This window comes from Vipera berus (genome assembly GCF_964194415.1).
Source record: "Vipera berus genome assembly, chromosome: 2".
NCBI lineage: Eukaryota > Metazoa > Chordata > Lepidosauria > Squamata > Viperidae > Vipera > Vipera berus.
In genome coordinates, this window is record NC_138203.1 from 221,782,344 (window position 1) to 221,797,574 (window position 15,231).

The 15,231-nt window shown below is 41.7% G+C and overlaps 1 protein-coding gene across 2 annotated transcripts; it reads right to left on the reverse strand.

The window, feature by feature from the left end:
- Window positions 1–3,412: 3,412 nt before the first annotated feature.
- LOC308662403 (putative protein-lysine deacylase ABHD14B) lies at window positions 3,413–11,123 on the reverse strand. Of its 2 annotated transcripts, none has more exons than XM_081318170.1 (4): window positions 11,014–11,123; window positions 8,543–8,773; window positions 6,246–6,487; window positions 3,413–5,191 (listed from the first exon to the last, which is right to left on the reverse strand). In XM_081318170.1, the coding sequence occupies exons 2-4, from the start codon at window positions 8,748–8,750 to the stop codon at window positions 5,009–5,011; spliced, it is 633 nt and encodes a 210-aa protein (XP_081174296.1). In that variant the 5' UTR covers window positions 8,751–8,773; window positions 11,014–11,123; the 3' UTR covers window positions 3,413–5,008. The 2 variants fall into 2 exon arrangements, with proteins under 2 accessions (XP_081174296.1, XP_081174297.1); XM_081318171.1 differs by lacking the exon at window positions 11,014–11,123 and adding an exon at window positions 10,832–10,878.
- Window positions 11,124–15,231: the final 4,108 nt, after the last annotated feature.

Sequence of the window (15,231 nt, forward strand, 5' to 3'; positions counted from 1 at the left end):
GAGGCCCTGGGAATCTCAGTATCCGGGATCCATCGGATCCAGGGGGACTCCGTTGAGGCCGTTTGCCGGGAGTTCGCTGACGTCTTCGACGGGTCATTAGGCAAGTACACCGGGGCCCCCATATCGTTCAAGCTTAACTCAAACGTCCCCCCCCCCGTTATGGTCCGGCCGCGGCGAGTCCCTTTCGTGCTCAAACACAAAATCGAGCGCGAACTAGACAAGTTGGTGGCCCAGGGAATCTTAGAGCTCGTAGATGGAGGGGAGTGGGAACCCCCCATCGTGACCCCCCTCAAATCCAATGGGGAAATAAGGATCTGCGCCGACTATAAGTGCTCGGTGAACCGCGCCCTAAACCCGCACGCTTACCCGGTTCCCGCGGTCAGCCACGTTCTCGCTTCCCTCCAAGGCGGCGCCATCTTTGCAAGGCTCGATCTTGCGCAGGCGTACCAGCAACTCACGGTCACTAGGGAAACAGCTGACATCCAAACCATAGTAACCCACAGGGGGGCGTTCCGGGTGAACAGACTGCAGTTTGGAGTCAGCGTTGCTCCCGGCATTTTCCAGGAGGTTATGGAAAAGACACTCAAGGGCATTCCAGGAGTCTGCCCCTATTTTGATGACATCCTGATCGCAGGAGCATCAGCAGAGGAACTGGCAGGTAGGCTTAGGGAAGTGCTGGCAAGGCTGCGCACAGCTGGCTTCAAACTCAAAAAGGAAAAATGCAGCATAGGCGTTCCTTCCACGGAATTTTTGGGGTTCAGAGTAGACGCCAGGGGAATCCACCCCACAGAATCCAAGGTGAGGGCCATCAAACTAGCACCCACACCCAAGAACAAAGCAGAGCTTCAGGCATTCCTGGGTCTGCTGAATTTCTATCATACATTCCTTCCACACAAGACAGCCATCGCTGAACCACTCCACAGGCTGCTAGACAAGCAGGCAACATGGGCCTGGACGGCCACCCATGACCAGAGCTTCAAGGCCCTGAAGGCATTGCTGTCGGACAAGTCCACAGTAACCCATTTCATCGAGTCCAAGCCCATTTGCATCGCCTGCGATGCATCCCCTTACGGTGTGGGCGCTGTCCTAAGCCACCTTGAGCCCAACGGGGCACAAATTCCCATAGCATACTATTCTAGGACACTGTCTGGAGCAGAAAGAAACTACGCCCAAATAGACAAAGAAGCCCTGGCAATCGTGGCAGGAATCAAGAAATTCCACGATTACTTATATGGCAGGGAGTTCACTGTCTTCACGGACCACAAACCACTCCTGGGCCTGTTCACCACAGACAGGCAAGCCCCCCAGATTCTGTCCCCCAGGATGCTCCGGTGGTCCATCTTCCTTGCAGCATACAATTGCAAGCTGGTGCACAAGCCAGGGAAGGAGATGGGCCACGCAGACGGTCTAAGTAGGCTCCCCTCAGACACACATGACCCAGACCCAGCACCAGCCACACAGATCCTAGCCCTGCAGGAACTACCCGAGTGTCCAGTTCTTGCCAAGGACATTGCCAGCCACACAGCCACAGACAACATCATGGGCAGGGTGCACTCATGGGTTTGCACAGGGTGGCAGGACAAATCCCCGGGGCCAGAGTTTCAGGCCTATTTCATTAGATGCGACGAAATCTCCACACACAAGGGGTGCCTCCTGTGGGGTAGCAGGGTCATCATTCCACCCGCACTACGCGCCAGGGTATTGGACTCCTTACACGAAGGGCACCCGGGGGTGGTCAGAATGAAGGCACTGGCTAGGAGCTACCTCTGGTGGCCTGGGTTGGACAAGGAGGTTGAGGATCGGGTCAGGGCCTGTTACACGTGCCAGAGATCCAGGCCAGAAATGCCACATTCACCAGTACACCGGTGGGAGGCCACACACACGCCATGGTCCCGCATTCACATTGACTATGCGGGGCCATTCCAGGGTCAACTATTTTTAGTAGTGGTGGACAGTCACTCCAAGTGGTTAGAGGTAGTCCCTGTCCCCAACATGACCTCGGGGAGGACAATCCAGGTGCTCAGAGCTCTCTTTGCCACACACGGCCTCCCCGACGTAATTGTGTCTGATAATGGGCCTCAGTTTACTGCTGCTGATTTCCAGGCGTTCTTGAAGGCGAACTGGATTAGGCACGCCACCTCCGCGCCTTTCCATCCATCTACCAACGGGCAGGCCGAACGGATGGTAAGGACGACCAAAGGCGCACTCCGGCGCATCATCAGCGGGGACTGGCACCACAGACTGGCCAAATTTTTACTAGCCCAACACACAACACCATGCGTGGCTACCGGCAAGAGCCCAGCAGAACTGCGATGGGGACGGCGCCTCATCACCAAGCTGGACCGCCTACACCCAGACCGGGTAGCAGCCGAGACCGGAAGGGCGACATCACCATCATCACCATCACCACCAGCATCACTACCATCACCATTGCCATCATCACCCACACATAGGGTCCTCAACCTGGGGGACCTGGTCTGGGCAAGGAACTATGGGGCTGGACATCCCTGGGTTCCGGGGACAGTGGTCGAGAAAACAGGACCCCTTTCGTATATTGTAGGGGTGGAGGGGGACAGACGCATACGGCGACACATCGATCAGCTCAGAGGAAGTCCCTGAGCACATCACACACGCCCCTGAGCGCGTCACACACGTCCCTGAACTCAACGCACACGATCAACAGGAGGACCACACTCCAGGAGGGGTCAACCCAGCCATGGACGTCACAGAGCAGGGACCAGAGGAGGAGGACTTCCTGATTCCGGCTCCTTGCAGCCCTGCACAAAGGCCTCAGGAACCCACGGTCCAAGCCCAGGGGCAAAGCACACCCAGACGATCCACCTACACCAGCCTACCTGTCGGACTATGTGTGCAAGTGACCCTCACACAAGGACACCACTGTTTTTTTCTATATATATAATCATAGTTATAGTAGTTGCACGTTGTTGTTGTTATGTGGTTCTTCTCTAAGGGGGGAGGGGTGTTATGTATGCAGGCACCTGCATAGCAACAGCCACCAGGGGGCGTTGGCCTGGACAGTTTCGGCGGGAAACCTAGGGCCAACCCCATTGGCTGTTAGCTTACCTGGCCAGGTATATAAGGAGGCCAGGTAGCCCTCATTCCCCAGTTCACTACCCCCTTCAATAAAGAGCTGAACTCACACACCGGCTGGCGTCTCTTTCGTGCGTCGGACCCACTACACAATACTATCGTTGATTTATACTCATAAATATTTAATTTTGAAATAAGTAAAATAGTATGGCTATCAATACTAAACCAGTTCCACACAGATCAAATATTATTACCAGTTTTTCACACATTTGTTGTAAATCTACTCCAAACATAATTCACAGAAGTATGGTGTATTTAGATTTTTTTTAAAAAAAAGAATCACTATAAAAACAGATATAAATCAAGTTTATTGGATTTACAAATGAATACATTTTTATAATCAAAACTGGTACAGCAGGAGCTCACCTGAAACCTAGATAATACCTGTACAACTATTGTTATTAATTTTCCTGCTCCAACCTTATTCTCAGTAGACTGCATTCCCTTTTATTATACCTCTAGAGCAAAGGAACAAGTATAAAAGTGCAACAGGATGCTCACACTCTAGTTCAAAAAGTGTGATCATTTTCTCCTTAAATTGACTATACAGGTGCTATCCAGAGAATCCTGCTAGTTCTGCAACTGTGGTCAAGCACAGCTCTTGATTAAATAGCCCCTTTTTAAAAACCTTTAAAAATATTTGCCCAAGACAATGAACACACTGTGGAAGACAAGAGTTTATCACTATGAATACTTGTACATTCTTGAAGAAATCAGGCTTCCAAGAGAACAGGTGTCATGTAACATATTATATACCTTATCAATTTTATTTCAGAAACAGCAGGAAAAAGTAAGAGTTCATCTCCCAATATAGCATTCATTAAAGTTAGAGGATGGTGCCAACATACATTCTGCCTCAATACAACTACTCTTCACAAACTACCTAGTGCCATTGTGGGCACTTGTAACAGAATACTGTATGCAGTTCTTCCATCCCAAAGAAGCAAATCCAGATGCCAAAACATATGTAGGTCAAATAGCATAAATTGTAGTGTAGCTTTCTTCAAACCTGCTACTCTATGTCCAGATGTAATGGACACCAACTCACATACATCCTGACTAGCACAATTCACATGCACAGTTTCCAAGCCTGCTGAGAATTATGAAGTTAAAACCCAACATATATGTAGCCTATCAAATTGGAGAAGACCATGTTCAGTCATCAAAATAAAAAGTGTCCTACTAACAAAGATAACAAGGACATAAGACATAATAGCGGTCAATGAAAGTTAGCTTATAGAAGAATCTATGGGTTAGAGAAATAATTTTTGACATTATGATTTTCATATAGTAAATCAGCCATAGTAACTTTGTCTGCTGCTAACAAAGCAGGATTTTAATTTTAACCACCGCTCCAGTGTCATACATGATGATATGTTATAATGGATAGATTCTGTGGTGTGTTAAGTCAAAACAATTAAATCATTATATGTTTATAAAATACTTAAACCAGCCATTGTCTTACCTTTATTACATCTATCTCAGCCAGCACACAATCAGCTTTGAGAAAAAGATTGTTCATGATTAAAATCTTGGCAGAAAAGTTCATGATACTGAGGACCAACTCCTAATATACCCATGCACAAATCCTAATACATTTCTATGAATGATTATTTTATGTAAATTTGACTTCAAATACCTCATGACCCAAGGAAGAAAAATCATACCTGGTCATTTTAATTATGCAATTAATGAATCATGAATCAGTGAATGTATTCTGGATGTAACAGTTTTAGGTATATCATGGTTAGACAGCCCATAAACAACCTGGGCCCCAGTCAGGTTACTGACAGAACTGCAGGAAGAAATCCCAGCTCCTTACTAGTGTACCCTATAAAAACTGGTGAGGCCCTCATTGATTATGGGTTGGCTAGGCCAGTGCTGGCTGATTTGCTGTTTACTCTATATTCTTCAGGAAATCCAGCAGCCTCTGGTGCCACTCATCTGGCTTGTCAAGATAACAGGCATGGCCTGCCCCTTTCATCAACATTATCTTGTGATTAGGTAAATTCTTCAAGTTGTTCAGGGTCACTTCACCCAGTTGGACATCTTGATCCCCATATACAATCAGAGTTGGTGTCTGTTTGCAGGAGAAAAAAAAATCAATCAGGTTTCAATGAACATTTTTGCCTATCTTAGATTCTAACAATGAAAAATTAGTTCAGATGAAAAATAGAGACAGAGGTGCTCTCTTCCAGGAAAAAAATACTTCCCGTATTGCTGTTCAATGTATGTGGCTACATTAACCATGTAGCTAATTTGTATTTGCTCTCTGTGTTTTATAATGGTATGCTCTTAGCCCAGTTTTCAGGCTATAAATATATCCAATCAGTATTAGCAAGAGGATGATCCTTTCCTGGTGGTGATAGAAATGCAAATCTTCAGCAAAAACAAACCTCTTCTACATTTGCAAAAGAGCAACTGCAGCAGATATTTTCAGCAGGTCTACAGGGAATTCCCATTATTATCAAAACCAAGGCCATACACCATCACCCTAGCAAAAAAAATATGTGCAGATCATATTTGCAAAGGCAAAGGTACATGCTGAAGACTTAATACTAGAAAAGGCTAAAATCCAAAAAAGAGAGCAATCTGGATAGGGGTCAAATTAAATGCTCTACGCTCACAAGAGGCGTTATAAAGCAGTATTTTAGAGGTCAAGGAATGTTCACAGAAATTTATTGCAGTGACTGTTGTAATTCTACATTCCAAACTAAAATTCATTTTAAGTGTACCAGATTCTTACTATTGACGCAAACTTACTCAGCTAATGTAATAAAACATGCATAAAATAAAAGTGAACCCAGAGAAAATGCCCTGAACCCATCTGGGTATTCTTTTAGAATAGTATTGCCCATTTTCTTCACAGAAAAGCTATAAATATTCCCCACAGTATAGGTCTGTTTTTCCTTTAGTACTGTATTTGAAGGTAAGGCAGTGTGTACTGCCCCCTAATGGACAACTGATGAACTCCTGCGAGGTTTACAATAAATCTGTAGAGACACTTCCATCCAAATGTTCCTCACATAGTTGTGAAATGCCAGTTGCATAACTGAGATAACTTAGCCCTTCTAATTATGTCCTGTATGAAAGAAGACCTGCTTCAGAATTCCATCTTCTTTAGATTAACATACCTTGATACTGGCATATTGGGTGGGTGGGAACTTCTCAGTGCAGATGGGAGCCACTGGGATGTAGGCCTTCAGAAGGTGATTGTGCTGAAAAAGGAATGGGAGTGAATACATGCCACTGAGAGATGGACTGATCACCACTGCTTGGTCGAATTTCAGGGTCTCCAAGACATCCTTCAGGAAATTGCCTGGGGCCGGCTCTCCGACAGGAGCTGGAGCAACAGCATCTTTGGAATGGCCGAATCCTGGATCAAAAGAAACAAGACATCCTGCATCACACACATTATGTATGTGTTGCCAACTCTACAAATGAGCATGGCTGCAGCCATTTTTTCCTACTCGTCTCTGTCAGAACTGTGACATGTGTAGTGCGCTCAAGCATCCTCAGATGGGTGGTAACTACAACTCCTAGCATTCCCAGCTTAGAGAGACAATTGCCCTTTGGCTAGGAATTCTGGAAGGGGTTGTTTGAGAATTGAGCCATATATACCGTGTTTCCCTGAAAATAAGACCTGGTCTTTATCTTTTTTTGCCTCCAAAAGAGGCACCAGGTCTTAATTTTGGGGGGGTGTCTTTTCCACTTACCTCCAGCACCGACAGTCCCACCCAGCAGCTTCATTCTGCAGCTGAGAATGGAGCTCCGGCCTGCATTTCGCAGTCAGGCCTTTCTGGAAGGCGTCTGCAGCTGATAACTATATAATGGATTTAATCCATAGCTCAGTTCTCGGCTGCTGAGGCCTTGCAGAACCGAGCTATGGATTGAATCCATAGCTCAGTTCTCGGCTGCTGAGGCCTTGCAGAACCGAGCTATGGATTGAATCCATAGCTCTATTTTTGGCTGCAGAGGCCTTCCAGAAAGGCCTGACTGTGAAATGCAGACCTGGGGACATTGCAGAAGAAGTGAGCCGGCGAGGAGAGACCTGGCTGCAAGCTAAGTGGGTGTGGGGTGCGTGGAGCAACTCCACCCTCCCACCCTCACCTTAGTTTGATTTTTAGGTTTGTGCCTCGCCTCAAAATTAGGTCTTTTGGGGGGGTAGGGCTTATACTAGGTCCACCCCCCAAAACCTTGTGCAGCAACCAACTGAAGTTATGACAGCACTAAAAAAATAACTTTGCAACCAATCCTTGCATTTACAACTGTCTCAGTATCCTGCAGTTATATGATCACCATTCATACTTGCGCCAAGTAATTTGTAGAGAATGCAGAAATGAAATCTTAAGTGGCATTTTTTTTTGCTTAGTGATTCCATCACTTTGAATAACAATCAAAGGGGAAATAAGGTGGTAAACCCATCACTATCACTTGATTTGGGGCTTAAGCAACTGTTGCAAAGCAACCAAGTTGCTGGTCCCAATAACTGTTATTACTGATTATATAAATCTACACTGCCACATATTTATGCAGTCTTTAAATATTTATTATAAGGTAATCAATATACTGTAGCAAAAGTGGAAGGTAGTTCCTGATTTCAGAATTACAAAAAATGTTAAGAAAAAAAACCATAAGAGGACATCCAAAATTAGTACACCAAGAAATGAGGATGCTTATTGTGTGTATAAGCTACTGACTGCAGATGAAAAAAGGAAATGGATTGGAGTATCCAGGAAGCAATCACAACCAGCAAATTGCATCTCTGGACAAAAGAACTATTAACAGATGCATTTTACTGCAAATATCCCTTGCATATAAAAAAAGCGTTGGGCAAAAAATCTTATGTCTTCACTTGAACCCAGAAAAACATGTAACATGGATGATACATCTCTTTCATAAGGAGATGCTTTTATATGCTTTCTTACATACTACATTTTGTTTGCCCATTTTATAATATAAGACGCTCCACCATGAAGATGTAAGTGAACTTACAAACTTGGAATACTATAACAGTGAGACAAAAATAAATAAATCACAAGCCTCATTAAACCTTAACTTCCCTATTGCATCTCTGGAAGCTCAAGCATGATACAGATTTTTAACTTTACCTAAAACAATCCATTTGTTGGCATGATGTTTGAACTGACCTAAATTATATTTTAAAGTCAGCATGCATGTAATTTATTTATTTATTAAATAAGCATAATTTATCATGTTAACATAATTAATCTGAGAGAGAATAATTCTTTTACTTTGATATTGTATCAGAAAAAAGCCTCATTTTTAACCACAATTTGTTGGAATCAGATTTTATATATTCTGCCTTATTTTTGCTTCTGGTGAGGTGACAGTCTTCTTAAATATTAAATTGCATGCACCTGTCTTTCTTTTGCACAAATCTCCACTCCCCACTGAGAGTCAAGCCTACCTGGCAGGTCAATAGCTACGGCATGGTATCCAGCTTCTGCCAACTTAGACAAAGTCTGCAGGTTGAGCCATGTCTCTGATGAAAAACGAATGCCATGGAGCAGCAGGATGGAAAGGCGAGGAGCCTGTTGCGTAGGCTTAGCCTGGCGGGAGAACAGAGTCTGCCCACCCACTACGATGGTCTCCTCTGTCACCTGTACGGCAGCCATCACTTTGGGATTTCCTGGGAAGCCTGAAGACATGAGTACCAAATAAGGAGAAAAAGTAGCAACATTTTAAAAGCAAGGAGAAAAAAGTCTGCATAGCTGGAATGGTACTAGATTGTGCATTCCGAATAGAAGTTCTTGGGAAATTTTTGCTTTCATCTTAGTACCAAGGAGTGGACAGTCAGAAATGAAATACACTGAATCAGAGGTATCCAGAGGGAGATAGTAAAAAGAGTCAAGATGACAACGACAACTATGTAATTGAAGCCCTTACATGCATAAAAAAGGGGACAGGGCTTGAATGATGATGATGATGATGATAACAACAATAACAATAATATAAAGTTGGAAGGAGGTCATCTAGTCCAACCTCCTGCTCAGGCAGGAAACCCTATACCATTTCAGACAAATGGCTATCCAGTCTCTTCTTAAAAACTTCCAGTTTGGAGCATTCACCGCTTCGGGGTATTAGGGTATTAACCCAATAAATGCATATAAAGAAAGGCACGTACACTGTAATACTAATTATTACTGTCAGCGCAGGCTGTAACTGCTTTTGTCTGAGGAAAGCAGCATTGTGGCCTAAACTTGTGCATGGGCTGCTGTGATGCATGTAGGAAAAAAGTATGACTTACATCACGACACTGACGCTCCTTTCATCCGTCTGACCTCTTCCCCACCCCCCCACCCCTGCTGGACACTGTTGTTAGTACAATTGGTCATCAGAAGGATCAAGTCATGGAACTCCACTGATTCCATATTTTGCACTGGAAATCTGACAGCTGGTCTCAAATTATTTTCCAAAACTGTGGAATCTGCCATTTTTTGAGGAATTGGGCATAGGGAGAGAATTAAATTCAAAGATTAGAAAAGGACCACTACCTGGATATTGGAATTGTTGGGAGTTGGGCATTCTTTTAAGTCTATGCAAATCAAAGACTGGAGTAAAAAATCCTGTACAACTGATTTCTTGAAAGGCTAATTTTTCTATTAATGAAAAAAGTTTCAGTATGATTCCCTTTGGCATTGATTTTATAAAATTTTGCAAAAATAGTTAATTTTTGTTATTAAATGTATACATAACAATTAACTGATTTGGCATGTTCATTCTTAGAGCCCCCCCAATCTTGCTTATCCGATACTTATATTTTTATTCTTCTTTTATCTCTTTTGATATTATAACTAGTAATTATTGTTAGTTATATGTATGTTTCTGATTTTCAAAAAATGTTTGGTATATAGTTTTCTCTGTAATTCTATTTTTAAAATTGCTATACAATAGAGCTGGGTCTGCTCTAGATGCTTAATTAATACAATGCATGTCATGTGAACTACTGACCTACTTAGTACAGGAGGAGGATTTAATTCAAATCTGTTACTGACATGTTCTTACCTGCTGAGCTGGTATGTAATTTTGAAAATATAGTCAAGTATGAAGCAGTGCTCAGATTTGAGCCACTTGGTCTCAGAATGAAACAAGATGCCACCAACAAGGCACTCTGACACAAAACTGATGTCCCAAACTGGCAACCATAAAATATGCCCTTATAACTGTCTAGCTGCAGTGTCCAAGACACAACCATTTTTGCCTGCCTAGCCAGTGAAGAAAAGGCAAGTAGTATGACAAAGCTTTGCCAATACTTTTGTTCTTGAGAACCCCTTAAATTCCCCAAAAATCCTCCCAAACAGACAGAACTGCAAGAAATGTCCATTTTCCAGCTGGGCAAATAAATCTTCATACAAGCAATCTCAGGACAGCCCCCCCCCCTTTATGTTTAGCTTCCTTTAGCTCTTCTGGTCATCTATGTTCTCTTCAACATACAGTATTTTCCCTCTTATCTGTAAACTGTTCAGAGTCATTGAGGAATTGAGCTATCTCAAGACTGGGTTAAACAAGTAATAAATAATCAGAAATAAAGATGTTTGCCTGAAACTTGCAGTTAGTGGGACAGGATTCCCACAGACATTTTGGGTTTTGTTGCAAGTGGCTAGGATCTTTTTTATGCCTTTTAAGAAAGTAATATGGAAAGATTCAAGAACCAAATCACTCTTCATCAGACAATAACTTTTTAAATTTGTCATACCTGCCTGGATTGTTTCCTGCGGTTTTCCTATGTAAACTGCAGTGTATTAGGGAGTCCAAAACAAAGTAAACTAGACAAATAAAATGATAATTTTTCTCAGTGCAAGCTGCTTCATAATATACATAATGATCCATTCTCAAGAGTGAATCGGGAAAAAACAAATGAGGTCTCTGTAAACTTACCAAGTTATTGCCTTAATTAATCAAAATGGTGACGTTTCGAGAACAGGCTAACTTGCAAGAGACATACAAACCGATGACTGAAAGCTTTATCTCTCTCCAGAACTTCCGGGTCCAAAGGTATTAGGGGAAGTTTGACGAAAGGGGGGAAAGAATAATACCGTGAAAGTTGCAACATTTTCTAGGCAAAAGTTCTAATCTAACAGACACTAGGGACACCTAGTGGTCATAAACAACACTTTTATTTCTACAATTATTCAGTAAAATTTGCAGGTATGTGGTTCTACTATTATCATTTACGATGTGAATATATTTATATCATTTTCCAATGTCTTCCAATGTTTATTCTTAACAAGGAATAAACAAACATTTGTGTGTGTGGTTTTGTATGTTTGTATGTGGTTTTGTGGAGAGTGCAAAACCTGGGTTGAAACTAAACATTAAGAAAACCAAGATCATGGCATCCGGCCCTCTCAATTCCTGGCAAATAGATGGGGAAGAAATGGAGGTAGTGACAGATTTTATTTTCCTGGGCTCCAAGATCACTGCAGATGGGGACTGTAGCCAAGAAATTAAAAGACGCTTGCTCCTTGGGAGGAAAGCCATGTCAAATCTAGACAGCACACTAAAAAGCAGAGACATCACCCTGTCAACAAAACTGCGTATAGTCATGGTGATGGTCTTCCCAGTTGCAATGTATGGCAGTGAAAGCTGGACCATAAGAAAGGCTGAGTGCCAAAGAATTGAAGCCTTTGAACTATGGTGCTGGAGAAGACTCCTGCGAGTCAATCAAACTGGTCAGTCCTAGAGGAGATCAACCCTGACTGCTCTTTAGAAGGCCAGATCCTGAAGTCGAAACTCAAATACTTTGGCCACCTAATGAGAAGGAAGGATTCACTGGAGAAGAGCCTAATGCTGGGAAAGATTGAGGGCAATAGAAGAAGGTGACGACAGAGAATGAGGTGGCTGGATGGAGTCACTGGAGCAGTAGGTGTGAGCTTAAATGGACTCCAGAAGATGGTAGAGGACAGGAAGACCTGGAGGAACGTTGTCCATAGGGTCGGACACGACTTCGCAACTAACAACAACAAATGTGGTTTTGTGTGGGTGTAGGTGCACGCGTACGCACCTTCAAGTTAATTTTTGACCTCTGATAAGTGCGTGGACACGTCCCTGCAGTTTTCTTGGCAAGACTTTTGGGAAATAGTTTGCCATTGCCTCATTCTTAGGACTGAGAGCGTGTAACTTGCTCAAGTCACTCAGCTGGCTTTATGAATTAAGGCAGAGTTAAGTCATTTTTTAAAAAGCTCAAATCTAAATTAATACCGGTGTTACAATTTTTAAAAATTGTAACGTAATATTAAACAACCCATGCCATGTTGGATCATCATTCCAGAGATTTCTTTACCTCAACAGAGACCCAGAATGGCCACAGCTGGGCAAAAAAAAAAAAAGCAATGGGAGCAGGAACGACTTCCAAATTCCTTGTGGAAAGATGGCAGGGATCATCAGAATTCCTTCCTTCCTTCCTTCCTTCCTTCCTTCCTTCCTTCCTTCCTTCCTTCCTTCCTTCCTTCCTTCCTTCCTTCCTTTCCTTTCCTTTCCTTTCCTTTCCTTTCCTTTCCTTCCTCCCTCCAACTTTCCTTCCAGAGTTCCTTTCTCCCTCCCTTCCTCCCTCCTTCCCTATCATTCTTTTTTTTTACAATAATGTTATTAAGACTTACAAAGATAAAGAATGAATACAAACTAATAAAAATATAAAAAGAAAAGTGAAAGGAGGTAGAAAACAGAAGTAAGAAAAAGAAGATACATAAAAGTGATTCCTCCTCCCCCCAAAGAAGACGAAACAATTTGGATAAGTTAACAGCTTCTCTAATATTTCAGTTAAAAAAACCCTCTTTATCCCATATCTTATCCCTTATCAATAGTTGTTACAAAAACGCATTTAATCCTAATAGACAAAAACCTATTAAGACCAGAAATATTAACATATATATTTTAATCTTAATCCAAAAATTCAAATTTTATAATCAAAACCTAGCACTTTTTCTAAGAAATAAAACAGAAGAAATCTCTCCCCACTTATAAATAAATCTGTAAAGCCTTATTTGATCTTAGTCAAAAAGAAATTCCATTAACAGCTACCAGAGACCACAAAGTGTATATTTTAACCCTGATCAGGCAGATTCATTTTGTAAATATTCTCATCATTTTAAAAAGCTTAATCTTCAGTCCCATTAAACAGTGACTCACAAATTACCGTAATTCGTTATCATTTTCTCTTTATCTCCTTCCAAGATCAGCTTGAGCAACTCATCTTTGCCATTTGTTTCAGAAAGTTTCCTTGATTCCACATTCCTTTTATATATCCAAAATAAGAGAGCTTTCTAAATCATTCTTCCAATTTATTATTTGTTTGTCCTTTTAAAATATTAAGACATCAACTGCTTTCATTTGTAAATTCATTTTGGCATTATTTTCCATATCACTCATACTCTGGTATTTTAAAATCTGTTTTCAGATCCACATCATCTTTTTTCCATATCACCTTTATAATTCAACATTTTTAAAACTCCTAATCTACATTCAGATCAATCTCCATCTCTATTTTAACAAATAAAATCTGGTGTTCTTCTAGATGCCCTCCGGGTGAGATTCAAGGTGCTGGTGATGACCTATAAAGCCCTAAATGGCTTGGGTCCGGGTTATCTGAGGGAACACCTGCTGCCGGCATCAAGCTCCCTTCGTCCAGTGCGCTCCCCCAGGGAGGGCCTTCTCAGGGTGCCGCCGGTAAAAGATTGCCGGCGGATAACACCCAGGGGGAGGGCCTTCTCTGTGGGTGCGCCTGCCCTTTGGAACCAGCTGCCAGTGGAGCTTAGGACCGCCCCCGACCTCCGTTCGTTCGACCGGGACCTGAAGACCTGGCTCTTCGAGCTCTCTGGCCCAGGCTGAGAATTTTAATTTTAATTTTAATTTTAACTGGGGTTTTATTTGTTCAGGGACGGATATAATTTTTTTAAATCTGTTTTTAACTTTTGTATTTTTTGTTTTAATCACCCTGTAAACCGCCCTGAGTCCTTCGGGAAAGGGCGGTATATAAATATAATAAAATAAATAATAAATAAATAATAAATAGATCCTCTGCTATACGTATCAAACAAACTTTTACTAACGTCTGAGTAAGTTGTTTCCAAACAGATGTAATTCAAATAATTTTATACAATAATTTATAATAAATAAATAGAAACTTTTTGCTTGATTTTTTGGAGAACAACTAACAATTGAAATATAAAGTTTTGGGCTTGATGGACAAGTAGGGAGGGCTTACATATTGGATTAAGTGATGTTATAGCTTATTTGGCTGAGTGTGATGTATGAACCTAGCATAAATTATTCAAGCAATGAAAATTAAACAAACGAAACTTAATACAATGCATGATAGTAAAATTACTTTTTACCTGCAGATTAATATTTAGTTTTGATGCGTTGAGTGAGCTGCTATTTGAAATCCAGAGACTTTAAATGGAATGAATAAGCCAAATCTAGATGGAAAGCTTGAAACATTAATTTTTGGATGCTCCAGAAACCAACTAATTTGGAAGAATACTCCAACCTCTTTGACTCAATTATAGCTAACGACTACAAAATAAGTTTATCTGACCTTTTGATCATTCAGACAACAAGGATGAATCTGTGTTGCTCGTGCTTGCATATTTTGAATTGGTTTTACTAGGAAATAGGAAATCTTCCTTGTACTGTAAATAAAGTAATACAAGTATTAAAACTTGTAGCTTAAGGTTAGAAACAAAAAGTAATGCAGTAATAAAATTATCCATTTGGTTCAGAAGTGTAGCTGACAAAACAGATGGCCTATCTTACTTCATAGAGGAAGAGGAAGAAGGAAATCCCTAAATTCTCTGCCAATTTTAATGCACCTTTATGCCATCTTCAGAACTTTTATGTATCCTAATTGAGTACCACCATAGCTCAAGAAATGCTTAAAATTTCACAAAGCCAAATGTGAAATTTTGATCCCCTTTTTTACAAGTATATAAATTACTATTGCTTGGGACTGTGAGCATCTGCATAGATTTCTAAAAAAAACACTAATTTGTTTGAGTGGGAAGAGTAAACCTTAACCTAAAGATATTCCATAAGGTGTATCAGTATGTTACCACTGCTAGCTTACATATAGTGTATTAAGTCTTTTTTGTTTTTCAT